General features: G+C 36.9%; 1 protein-coding gene across 1 annotated transcript in view; it reads right to left on the bottom strand.

The window, feature by feature from the left end:
- Positions 1 to 12,283, bottom strand: part of TOMM70 (translocase of outer mitochondrial membrane 70) — a 33,992-nt gene that overhangs the window by 17,743 nt on the left and 3,966 nt on the right. The window contains exons 2-4 of the mRNA XM_019756491.2: positions 3,973 to 4,146; positions 2,568 to 2,694; positions 802 to 911 (exon numbers count right to left, since the gene is read on the bottom strand). Of these exons, the coding sequence (XP_019612050.1) occupies positions 802 to 911; positions 2,568 to 2,694; positions 3,973 to 4,146 (411 nt within the window). The remainder of the gene's footprint in view (positions 1 to 801; positions 912 to 2,567; positions 2,695 to 3,972; positions 4,147 to 12,283) is intronic.

Raw genomic sequence — 12,283 nt, 5'->3', positions numbered from 1 at the left:
AAAGTTAAAAATACACACAGCTCATTAAAATTAATTTAAGAGAAAGCAACTTATTTATTATTAAAGAAAAAAAAGAACACTTGCTAAATTACTGAAATTCGGCAGAAAATGTCCAGTGATTTTAGTGATGGCTGTGGCACTCCCGTGGGGCTCTACTCATATCCTTCCATGACACGTCACCATATCGTGCCTTTTATACTTATTAATGGTCTCTCTCACGGAGCTATAATTCTGTAAAGACAAGGAGCTTGTCTTTGCAGCCACCCTCCAAAATGCCCACCATGGAGCTTTGTTCAACAAATGTTTCTTGAATAAAGCCATCTGTTACTGACTGCTTAAAACCAATGTCCATTTACACAGTATACCTTTAAAAACTTTAATGATATAGAATAGGGATTGGCAAGTGTTTTCTATAAAAAGGCCAGATGGTAAATATTTTAGGCCATACAACCTCTGTCACAAACACTCGACTGCCGTTGTAGCTTAGAAGAAGCCAAAAATAATGTTTGAGTGGCTGAGTGCCAATAAAAACAGGTGACAGACTGGTTTTGGCCTGTAGGCCACTGTCCGGCAACTCCTAACATAGATGCATTCTTTCAATAGTCTCCAGGTACAACACTGGACATCGCCTACATTCTTATTAACAAAAGATAAGCCACAAAAGTCCATGCTTAAAGGAAAAAGAAATACAATCCAGATCTAATTGCAGCAATCGTTACCATCATGCTCAAGTTTAAGCAATATAAATTAGAAATGACCATTCACAGTGTCTACTCTATTAACCAACTCAGACTAATTTACCTTGTATTTTTCTTTGGCTTTCTCTTTTCCAAGAAGTTTAAGAACTTTATCAGCTAACAGCATACTTTGTTGATTTTGGAACCCTTCTAATATACACACAGCAGTGACATCTAGAAATGATGGAAAAGCAAGAGTTAAGTAGGAATTTATTGCAAAGATGATTAATAGTATCAAATGGGCACATTACCACAGAAAGCCAAACTAAATTCATCGCCTTATGTGGCTAACAATTTGATTTCCAATAAACAGATTCTCAACACTCTAGTTTTATATACTTTATGACCAAACTCAAAGCTCAGAAAGTCACTTCACTGCTATGGGATTCACTTACGTCACCTGTGAAACAAAGGGACTATGGTGCATGATTTGTAATGTTTCTCACAACTCTAACAATTTACATAGCAAATAAAACAACATTCTCTTCGGGCCAGTACTACAGGCTGAACCACCAGAATGTGGCTCCCATGTCTGGTCTTCTTAACAGGCCTCACAGTTATTCCTCGTCTCCAAAGCCATCCTGCCAGAGCTTTCAAGTAAATCTGCTTCAGAATCCCATTTTCATCTGGTTATGCCACAGCTCAAGATACGGAGGATTTGAAATTAGTAAGATCAGTGGTTCCTGAGCCTCTCAATCTTTCATTCAAAGTGCTCAAACAATGGCTGTTCCCCCTCTTTCTGAAATCAATTTCTTACAATTACCAATCCTTGCTCCTCCAAACAAGTCAATCTGCTGTTATGCTCCCCTGATAACCTGGCCGGCGTCCATATCAATGTCTTTTCCCCATTCCATTTCCGCTATCTAAAGTCCATTTAACCTCCTATCTACAAATTATCTACTAATAACTTCAAGGTCTAGCTTAAAACCCAGAATTCTCTTTTCCAGAGAACCATTCCTTCCACCCACCACCAAAATATGGAATACAACAAAACCTCAAATTTTTCTAAAATGTTCTCTAAACCACCTCTCATTTGGTAATCCAGATTTTAAAAAATAAAACAGCTTCTTCCTTTTAAATATTAAAATTATTGTTATTAAAAATAATTATGGCTAAATCTTCTGACGATTGCTGTTTTTAATTTAAATATGTCAGATTTAAATGTGTAGTGGAAAGCACTTTTAGACAGTAGAAATTATACTTTGGTTTATTCAGCTCCATGTCACCCAGCAGAATGTACTTTAAAAAGCCCGTGGCCTATACTCTAACTGAAGCTTTGGCAGCAGATATGGCCAATTGGAGGCCATGGAATATTCAGTCTTTACTAAGAATGGCAAATTCACTTGATACTTTGTACCAATTACATAATTTCTAATTGGGTATATAAAATAATGTTTGAAAATACCATGGACTAAAAACAATGTTTCTTTAATGATTCATCTCAATATTACTTCATATTTATATATATATTTAGTTAACATATAGAATATTCACTAAAAACATGTCGAATCTTAGAAACACTATCACTTCCTAAGCCTCTTCTGATTTCTTATTCATGGAATGACACGGATGCTCATTAGAATGGCCAAGTTTCAAATGTGCGGTGTATAAACTGCGAATCTTAATACTCATTTAATCCATAGTTGGGAATAGAGATGATACTCAAATATCCGCAATTTCAATTTAAACCAGGAAACAAAGTCTCATTTGGGAAAGATTTGAACTTTTAAAGACAAATGGTTTCTCCACTCATGGACAGTTTCATACAAATTTACTAATGACTCCAAAGCCTTTAGTAATTTTCATACAGAAACACAAAAAACCCCTCACCTTCTAAGCATTCCTTCTTATTGTCTAGTTTCTCATGGGCTTTTGCACGTCTAAAGAGAGCTTTCACATATTTGGGATTAAGTTCAACAGCCTTTGTACAATCTTGTGCCACCTCTTTCCATTTTTGCTGCAATTCAAAGTATTAAAAAAAAAAAAGTCACATTAAAGGAAGCACGGTGCGACAGAAATCAGTTTCCCAAACTTAACAGGCTGAGTATTAAAAGTCCCACAACAACAAAAAATATTTCCAATGCATACAAAGAGTTAATATCCACAATACATTACAGCAGCTCAGATAAGTAGCTAATAAAGATAAGCAACCTGCTTTTTTAAAAATTGGCAAAGCACATACCACCAAATCTCCAAACCTACGTGCGTCTATGTGCCCATATCATCTCCCCCTTCCTTCCTGTTCCACTGAGGAAGCAGCCTCTTCATCAGAGGCCGCCCTCCACCTGTGATACGGACCACACTCTTCTCCACTTCAAGGCTTCAGTTTGTTAGCCATCCTGCTTCTCCACTAATCTGCTTCTCTACTGAATCATTCCCATGAGCATAACAAAATTGTTCTAGTATTGTCCATCTTTTAAAAACCCTCCTTTTATTCTGTATTTCCCTATAGCTGTCACCCCATTTTCAGTTCCTCGTTACTGCCAAACCTCCACAGAGTTGCCAGTCCACTTGATTTCCACCTACCTCACTGGCTGCTCCTTCTCAATTTCCTTCGCTGAATCCTCCCCTCTACCTCATCTCTACAGGCTGGAATCCTCAAGGCCTCATGTCTTCTCTCTCCCTAGGTGACCACATCTATTGCCCTGGCATTACTTAACACCTGTAGTTAGATGAGTCCCAAATGTATCTCTTTAGCCCAAACCACTCTCCTAAAACAGACATTCCTCAACTCAACTGTCTCCTTAGCTGTCTTACTCCTCTCCCACCCCACTGTTATTAAAATTCCTGCTTCTCTTCACTTTTCACATCCAATGCTATTGGTCGCCAGCTTTCCTTTGTGTCTTACCTAGGATACTACGAGATCCTTACTTAATCTCCCTGCCTCCACGCTTGCATCCCTCCAATATAGTCTTGACAGAAGAGAGCAATTTTAGATGAGGTCCCTGCTCTACTTAAAACTCTTAGTTTCCATTACACTCAGAATCAAATCCAAACTCCTTACCATTACAAGGCTTTGCCTGCTCTGGCCTCTGCTACCTCTCCCATTTCACCTCTTTATACGCCAGGATCCTTCCTCAAGTCCTATGCATCACTGTTTGCTTTTATACACCCAGCTCCTACCATAGTGACCTTCCATATACAAGACAGTCAGTAAAATTTGGTTGAACAAATAAATGCAGAGAATACAAATAAACAGAAACAAAAGGCATGGAGAAAAACTTCGGATACCTACCAACTGTTCAAAGGCAGCAGCTCTGTTTTGATAAAATGTGGAAAGGTCAACATTCTTCTCTGTAGGGCACAAGCTGATAGCCTCAGTATAGCACTGAATAGCTTGTTCATATTTTCCTGCTTTAAAATATTTGTTGCCTTTGTTCTTGGCTGCTTGGGCTCTATCAAGAGAATTCTGAAATGAAGGAAACAATTATTAAGTAATTACCAATATTCAGGAATAGATTCAGATCACAGTGATTAAATGATAAACTGACACAAGAAAAATGGGAGGGTTGAATGGCTGTTTACAGTGCCAGTCGCTTCGTATAAATAGTCTCAGCAGTAGGATTGCTAAGCCAAAAGGTTTAAATTATTTTTAACTTAAAAAACACTCAGACTTTTTTTTTTTAAAAAAGGTTGTAGTGCTTTAATGTACCATTTTCCCACCATTCCTGCCAGGAACAGGTGTGGTACCTCGTTTGATTTTCACCAGTCCAATGGGTATAAAACAGTGGCTCCCAATCAGGGGTGATTCTGCTCTCTAGGGCACATTTGACAGTATTTAGAGACATTTTGATTGTCACAACTGGGGATGGCAGAAGGAGCTATTGGCAACGGACAGACACCGGAACGCTGCTGACATCCCACAATGCACAGGACAGCCCCCCACAAGGAATTATCAGATTCAAAATGTCAGTAGTGCCAAAGCTAAAAAACCCTGGTATAAAGTAATATTCCATTATTTTAATTTGCATTTTCCTTATTGTCAATGAATTTGAAAATCTTTTCATGTGTATTGGCCTCTTGGCTTTCTTATTCTGAAAACCACTCATTCGTGTGTGTTGCTATTTTTCTATTAGGCTGTCAACAGTGTAGAGTAGACACTATAAACACTTTAGATCTTCATTACAGTTGTTATCCCAGATCTATTGTTTGCCCATCAATAAGATCTGCATTCCTATCTTTGTCTCAGAGTCTGATTTCTGGAGGAGCCAACTTTTATACTTCATGTGTACAATACAGAAGAGTTGGCAGTTAATACCCACTGAGGGCAGCTGCAAATATGTCAACACATGGAAAGCATCTCTGTAGACAAATCCAGTTGTCTAGGCTCCTGAGCTTTGTGGCATGTGTTTACCCAAAACTTTGTCAACATTATCCAACTTTATTAGATAAGTGATTGTGAAAGAATCCATTTATTTCCAATAGGTAAACACTGATAAAGCAAAAGCAGAAGTATTAGGTTGGTGCACCAACTAATTGTGGTTTTTGCAATTATTTGTAACCTTCTAAATTGCAATTCCTTTCACACCAACCTAACAGTTGCCACCACCAATGACTTACAGGGGCTGTGAAAGCTAAGTTGCTTTGGGACCCAGGGCATCTCTGCCACAAAAACAATGATTTTTTCTATCTGCTTTTTTCTCCCTTATTCTTGCTTCATTTTTCTTTGCTGCTTTTCTCCTCCATTTACCTTTTGTTTCCCTTTTCTGACTACAGCTATAGTTATATTTTTAAGTATAGTGTACAAAGAAGAAATTATCTAAGATCATAATATTAAACAGCCAGTTTAAGCTAGTCAGTGTCAACAAGAAACACACATATTTTAAAACTAGGATGAAAGAAACCAAATGCAGCACCAATAAATTAATAGATGAATATAAAAATCTTCCATTTGTCAATAGCTTTAACCATGTTCCATAAACTTTAACAGTACAAATCCTCAGCAGAAAACATCCATAATTAGAAGACAACAAGAAATCTCTTATGTAGCTGTGGATTCTGGGGGGCAACTGTCAAGGTAATTGCTGAAAAAACTGCATTTGAAGCAACCTCCGCAGTCATCCCACTCCACTGAGAAAAGCAGAATTGACTGCAGTGAGACTGTGTCGTCCGGAAGGAGGGACGATCCCCTACGTACAGAAAGAGGTGACAGGCACACCTTGCTTGTCTTCCAAGAGACCACACTGTGAAGGATTGCTAACATGAAAGAAAGGCAGTGAACTCAAATCCAAAACTAGTTTTAGAAGGCAGAATAAACCACGCAAACAGAAAATTTAACATCAGAGGAATGAGAGGCTATCACAGTCATTAAAAAAGGGAGAGGGGTTGCTTCTAAAGAGCACCAATTAGACATCTTAAAAATTAAAAAGAATTATGACAATTAACTCAATGGCTGGGTTGTATATTAGAATGGAGGCATAACTGAGGGGCAAATTTAACAAGTAGAAGGTGGAACCAAGGAAGACTATGAAAATGAAACAGAAAGGAGGACAGGGAGGTGAGAAGTTTGGAGGGCAAGTTAAATGACATGTAGTATAAATCTGGAAGTGACAACATTTATCTAGCTGAAGTTTAGAAGAAAAGGCATAGGAAGGAGTATCTAAGGAAACATTACAAGTTGGAGAAAATTTACACACATTTTTAGACACATCATGGTAAAATTTTCAAAACGAAAGATCCTGAAAACTTTTAGGTAAAAAATAAAGATTCCTTACAAAGAATACAGAACCAAACTTGTGTCAGACTGTCATCAACAATAGGCACTAAAAAAACAATGAATTAACAACTTCAAAATTCTGAAGAGTATCTTGAATTTAAAATCTTATACCTAACCAAACTAACATTTAAAGTTGAACACAAGAACAGAAATAGAGGTCTACAACTGCTTTCACACTAAAAATAAACCTCCAAAGTGGGGCAGATTATCAATATAAAGCAGGCAGAGGAAGGTTAAGAAACAAAAAAGCAGGGTACTTATGGCAGGAATCATTAAATATGTCAATAATAACAATAACTGTAAATAAGTTAAATCACCAAAAACTTTTCAAACTATTTAAAATAAAAAATTACATTCTGCCTACAAGGCATGACCTAAAACAAAATGACAGGTCAAAAAAGAATGTCAAGTAGATACAGAAGGCAAATACTAACAAAAAGAAGGCAGTCTCAGATAAAATAATATTCAAAAGCCTTTGATGGAGCACAGAAGGAAGGACAGTTTTATTGTTAAAACGTAAAATCTGCCAAGAACACATTATAATTATGAACCCTATGGTGACTAATAAAACTTCAAAATGAAAGCCTATTACTTTTGACATTATAACAAAAAGAAAAAAACATTATTTCAATTTCTTGCAAAAAGTTTACAATGTTTCTTTAACTCACTGAGAACATGGCTACTCCACCTCCTAAAACACTAGGGACTGAATAGAGAAATAATGTGGCATATTAAATGCATGTGAGAAGTATGTTTGACTATAAACATACATACTGAAGATTTCTTTAGTACTTTTACTAAAGATTTGCAGACTAAACAAAACCTTTCTATGGGCAGAGTAATGACCTTATTTCATAAGCACAAATTGGCAATGAACTCTTCCCTGCCTACTAGAAGTTTAAGGCTAAACGGTATCACACTGAACACAAGGAGCGGCAGCCATAGTGAGAGCTAACAAGTTAAAAGAATAGAGAGATCTGGATTGGTACACAAGGCTTTCACTCCTCAGAAATATGGATACTTCTTATTTTAGTCAGCAAAGTCTGACTCAACCTAAAACTAACCAACTGAATTTTTCAATTAGCTATTTCCCTCCATTTAGTCAAGTTTTACAATAGCTTCCTTTTAAAAATTATTACAAATTCTTTAACTCTTAAGACCAAAATCAGAGCCTGCTTAATTCTTTCCTTACTGTACTGTAGAAAAAACAATGCTCTAAATGACAGTGAGTGGAAAAGGATCAAATTACACCAGCAAACCGCCAAATCCTACATTCTCTTCCACTGCTCCACTGCCACTCCAGAAAGCAACCAAACTACATTTCTGTAGCTCTCAATTTTGGTTACCGTTTTCATCACCAACTGCTCACCGTCCCTTTCCACCCATTACATTCTGCCCAACTGATTCCCTTCATTAATATAAATGCAGGGAAAGAATGACATTATAACAGAGACAGAACAGAAAAGCTCACTATTTGGGCCCACTGATGGAATTTAGAACAAAAAGCTGGTCAGCACAAGTCCAGATTATGAATCAACACCAGCCTTCTGATATGTCAGGAGCTAGACCCTATTTTCACAAGCTTTGAGGCCAATACTAGGTAGAAATTAAAATAAATGCACTGGAAGAAAAAGTTTAAAGCTACTAAGGAGATTTAAAAGACTATAAAGTAATTTATTTTACTGGAAACCACTTTTGGTTTTGGTGGTCTTTTTAAGGTTCTGAACATTTCACAATATTTTACACTAAATGTCTGCGAAAATGCAACTTTCCCCTGCATTTCTTATAACAAATTAGTCTCTAATTGACCTGAAAGATCTTTTAAGTAAGCTGGATCACGTCGTTCGCTGCTCAAACCCTCCAGTAACTTCCACTGCTGACACACAAGACTCCAAACTCCCATTACTCCTCTTCTGCCACTTTGGCCTCCTACGTGTAACTTTGGTGGGTTCAAAAAATACTAACCTCTTCCTAAAAGAAAATAGTTTGAAAAGATTAGGTACTCCATATTCAATTTCCTCAAGCAATGCATGGTCATACATTTAAACTTACAGGTAAGAACACAGGTAAATCATGAAAAAGAAAAGACATTCACTTCTGCCTAGTAAGTCAATCAAAGTGTTAGACAAACTACTAGAAAACTTAGTCCTTTCCAACAAAGATTTGAATAAGTTTCATCTCTTCATAATTAATAACTATCCAACAGTCAACTCCATGAACCTGTGATTCTGCTAAATGAATTCAACAAATATTTGGGGTCAAATCTTCTAGGGAAACCTGAAGTTAACACATGAAGCAGAAAACCATTAATTGTCAAAATTCTGGAAATTCTTCCGAAAAGCCCCACACAGGAGATGTAAAGTAAGCGCTATTATTATCCCCATTTTACATATAACGAAACTGAAGCCCAAAGAGATTGAGAAACTTGCCCAAGATAGGATTCAATCTCAAGCAACCTGACTCCAAATTGCCTAAACTTTACCTCTATACTGATGGACTGTCATGTATGTTTTATGAATGTGAACCTTTATCATACAAATCACACCCAGATTCACACTCTGGAGCTGAAACAAAGGAAACAGATTCAGGTATGATCACATGTTGCCCACTACTGACTCCAGAGCGAAAGGTCATTCAGTGAAAGACAAAGGAAACCATCAGCACAATTAGATCTTTTACTTTTTTTCCAAGCAAGTATACCAGAATTCATGTTAGTTAAAAGCACACTTGGTGTGACTCCACTAGACAACCCACAGGATAGTCTTTATCCCGACGGAACACAAGAGGCCACTGCAGGAAACAAGTATAAACTGGCAGCCTCTCAAAAGAACTATTACTGATCAAAACACTGAGACCCCAGTTCACATTAAAAAACTGGACATTAGGTCATTAGTAAATTGTATAATAACCAGAAAATTATTAGTCCAAAGAGCAGCAACTATGCATACACACACAAATGCATCAAAACTATTTGGGTAAAATGCAAGACTTGAAAAAAAGTAACTCAGCTAATAAATCTAAAAGGAAACAATGAGAGACACAGTAAACGGTGTCTTCTTTTTCCAATAAACACTGTGTACTGAAACTTATCAAATAAGCAAACCTAGGAGCCTGCCCCCCACCTCTGCAGAGTCAAATCAACTCTGAAAAACAAGTAACACTTCAAGACCAAAACTACAGATATTAAGGTGTAATCAGTAAATTTAGGGGAATACAAAGTAAGAAAATAATCAAGGCTTAACAGTCAGTGAAGGTTACTTACAAGAATCTGCTCTGGAACGAAAATGACTAACGAAGGGCAGGAAAATACTCCAAGAAGGAAAAACAACTCTGAAAGGGTTATTTAGCACACACACAGAAGAAAATTGAGGAGATCAGAAAGAGACCTCTAAAATAAGCCCTGCAATGGTAACATGACTACATTACAGAAAGCTTTCACTGATATACATTTGGCAGTAAGGAATTACTGTAAATTCTTAGCAAGTATTTATAAATTATCCTGATAATCACATATAGTCACTGTGAGAGAAAATGAGCTAGAATGACAAAAATAAAATGGGTATCCAGTTAAAATATACAGGAGGTGGTTTGACAATGCTTCTCTTAAATGGTTTTATTCCCTTAATTTTACCAAATTCCAAAGGGTTTACAACTTTACAGAAGTAGCATTTAACTTTGGAACACTTACTGCATGAAAAACAATCTTTCAATATTTTATTGACCAGTTGTTACTTTTATATGAATCAAACCTAGGATAATAAGAAAATATCTAAAATAATCAAGCCTTTTCCCATATTATATCCTTAAATTAAAAAAATCTACAACCAAAGCCACCTACTAAATCATAATACAGACTACTCTTTACCTAACAAGGAGCTACTTGTACAAATGCTGCTTCTGCAGCATTATGGATATAGTGCATACAAAATCAAGCAACTTATAAAAATTATGCCTAAATGAGGTTTAAGAATGTTATACCAATTTCCAGGATCAATTCGTAGAAAAAACATGAAAATCCGGAAATTTGAAAAAAATACCCAACCTGTGGAATTAAAATATGTATTTTATATACATACATAAAGACACACAGACACACACATTTACAGATGTCAAAAGAATGAAGCTTCATTGGTTCATTCACTCAACACCTGCTATGTGCTGGGTGTTGTATTAGGTCTCAGAACACAACGGTGAGAAAGGTAAGAGCCATCCCAGCCTGGACAGACTCAAGAATATAGTAGAAAAACATGAGTAAGCAACCCTAGTACCATGTGGAAGTGCTACATAAGGAAAAAGTTCAGTGTCATGTAATTACATAGTGGTGTGCTTAGGGAGAGGAGGATTTCAGAAAAGGTGAAATGACTACATGTTGTGATTTGACGGTACTGTTCACAGAACATCCAAGGCGAGAAACAAGAGGAAGCGGCAAGAGAAGAAGCTGAAGAGCTAAGCAGGATCAAGATCACGGAGTGTCTTCAACCATGAGTTTCAGTTTTACCTTGCAGGCAATGAACAGTACACCACTTAATTGTTTTAAGCACAGGACTCTCCGGATTTACTCTGGTGGTGACAAAATGGATTGGAGGAAGGCAATAATGAGAGTAGCTGTTATTCAGTGAAGAAATAATGGCAGTGGGAATGGAGTGGTAGTCAGATATTTAAAATGCAGGATTTCCCGGATGTTTTTCTAGACTGGATGTGGAGAACATGAGAAGAATAAAAAGTTAGGGATGATGTTCAAGTTTCTGGCTTTGGAAATTAGATGTGGCGCATTAACTGATAAGGGGTATTCTCAGAAAAGAAACAGGCACCTAGAGTGTGAAATATAACACTTGCGATGTAATCAAGTGGAGATTCCTTTTAAATATGAGCCTCTTGAGAGGTCTGGGCTACACACAAGAAATGAGGGAGCCATAAGTATGCAAGTGCTAAGTAAAGCTGCTAGAGTGTAAGCAAGCATCCCGAAGGAATAGAGCATAAGAATGCCTATGACTGAACCTTCACGGTCACTGAAAGGCAGAGGCAGAGAAGAGCCTGGGAAAGCAGACTGAGTACATCAGCAGAAGAGGTATCAGAAGTCATAAAATAAGGAAAAGAAAAAAATCAAGAGACTGTAGTGCCTCAAAAGGCACAGGAAAAGTTGATACTAAGAGAAGACAATGTGAAAGATTGCCAAGAATCATGTAAGATAAAAGATTGAAAGATATTCACTGAACTTATATAAGCATGTCATTGGTGATCCTGATTTTTAAAAAGAATAACTAGAAACAGATCATCAGATAATTTGCAGGAAGAGAATTATTTCATTTAGAAGATGACTGATAACACAGCAGGTTCCTCAGTCTTTGATCCCATTATGAAAGTGGTTAGGTGCATTTCTCCCTTTGCATTCCAGAGGGCTGAGATAACCTGTGTAACATTTAAAAACCTGAATACTAGAATAACTGTATTTTGATCATCACATTAAAAAACAATTGGATAAAAAGCTAAAGTCAACAATGCTTTTAAATAAATGCACTTTTTAAAAAATCACAGGTTGTTTGAAAAAAGAAAAACCTAAGGCGTTTGTGCAACCAAGATACCAGGCGTGGTGTATATGTGGGTGTGGTGGTCTCCTGTGGTATCAGGCCCAGAGATTCAAAAGCCCTATGGATACGATGATCTTCAAAGAATTTCCTGAGAATCTGTAATTCTTCAAGTTATGTTTAAAAACTACTGAATCAATGGCACATCACGGTAGACTTTTATAATGGCCCCCAATGGAATACGAGTTACTACTGTAAGTACAGCAGTCCCCTCTTATCTGTGACTTCACTTTCCCGGTTCAGTT

The sequence above is a fragment of the Rhinolophus sinicus genome, linkage group LG01 (assembly GCF_036562045.2).
Source record: "Rhinolophus sinicus isolate RSC01 linkage group LG01, ASM3656204v1, whole genome shotgun sequence".
In the NCBI taxonomy this organism is placed as follows: domain Eukaryota; kingdom Metazoa; phylum Chordata; class Mammalia; order Chiroptera; family Rhinolophidae; genus Rhinolophus; species Rhinolophus sinicus.
This window is presented reverse-complemented; position numbering and strand designations above follow the sequence as displayed.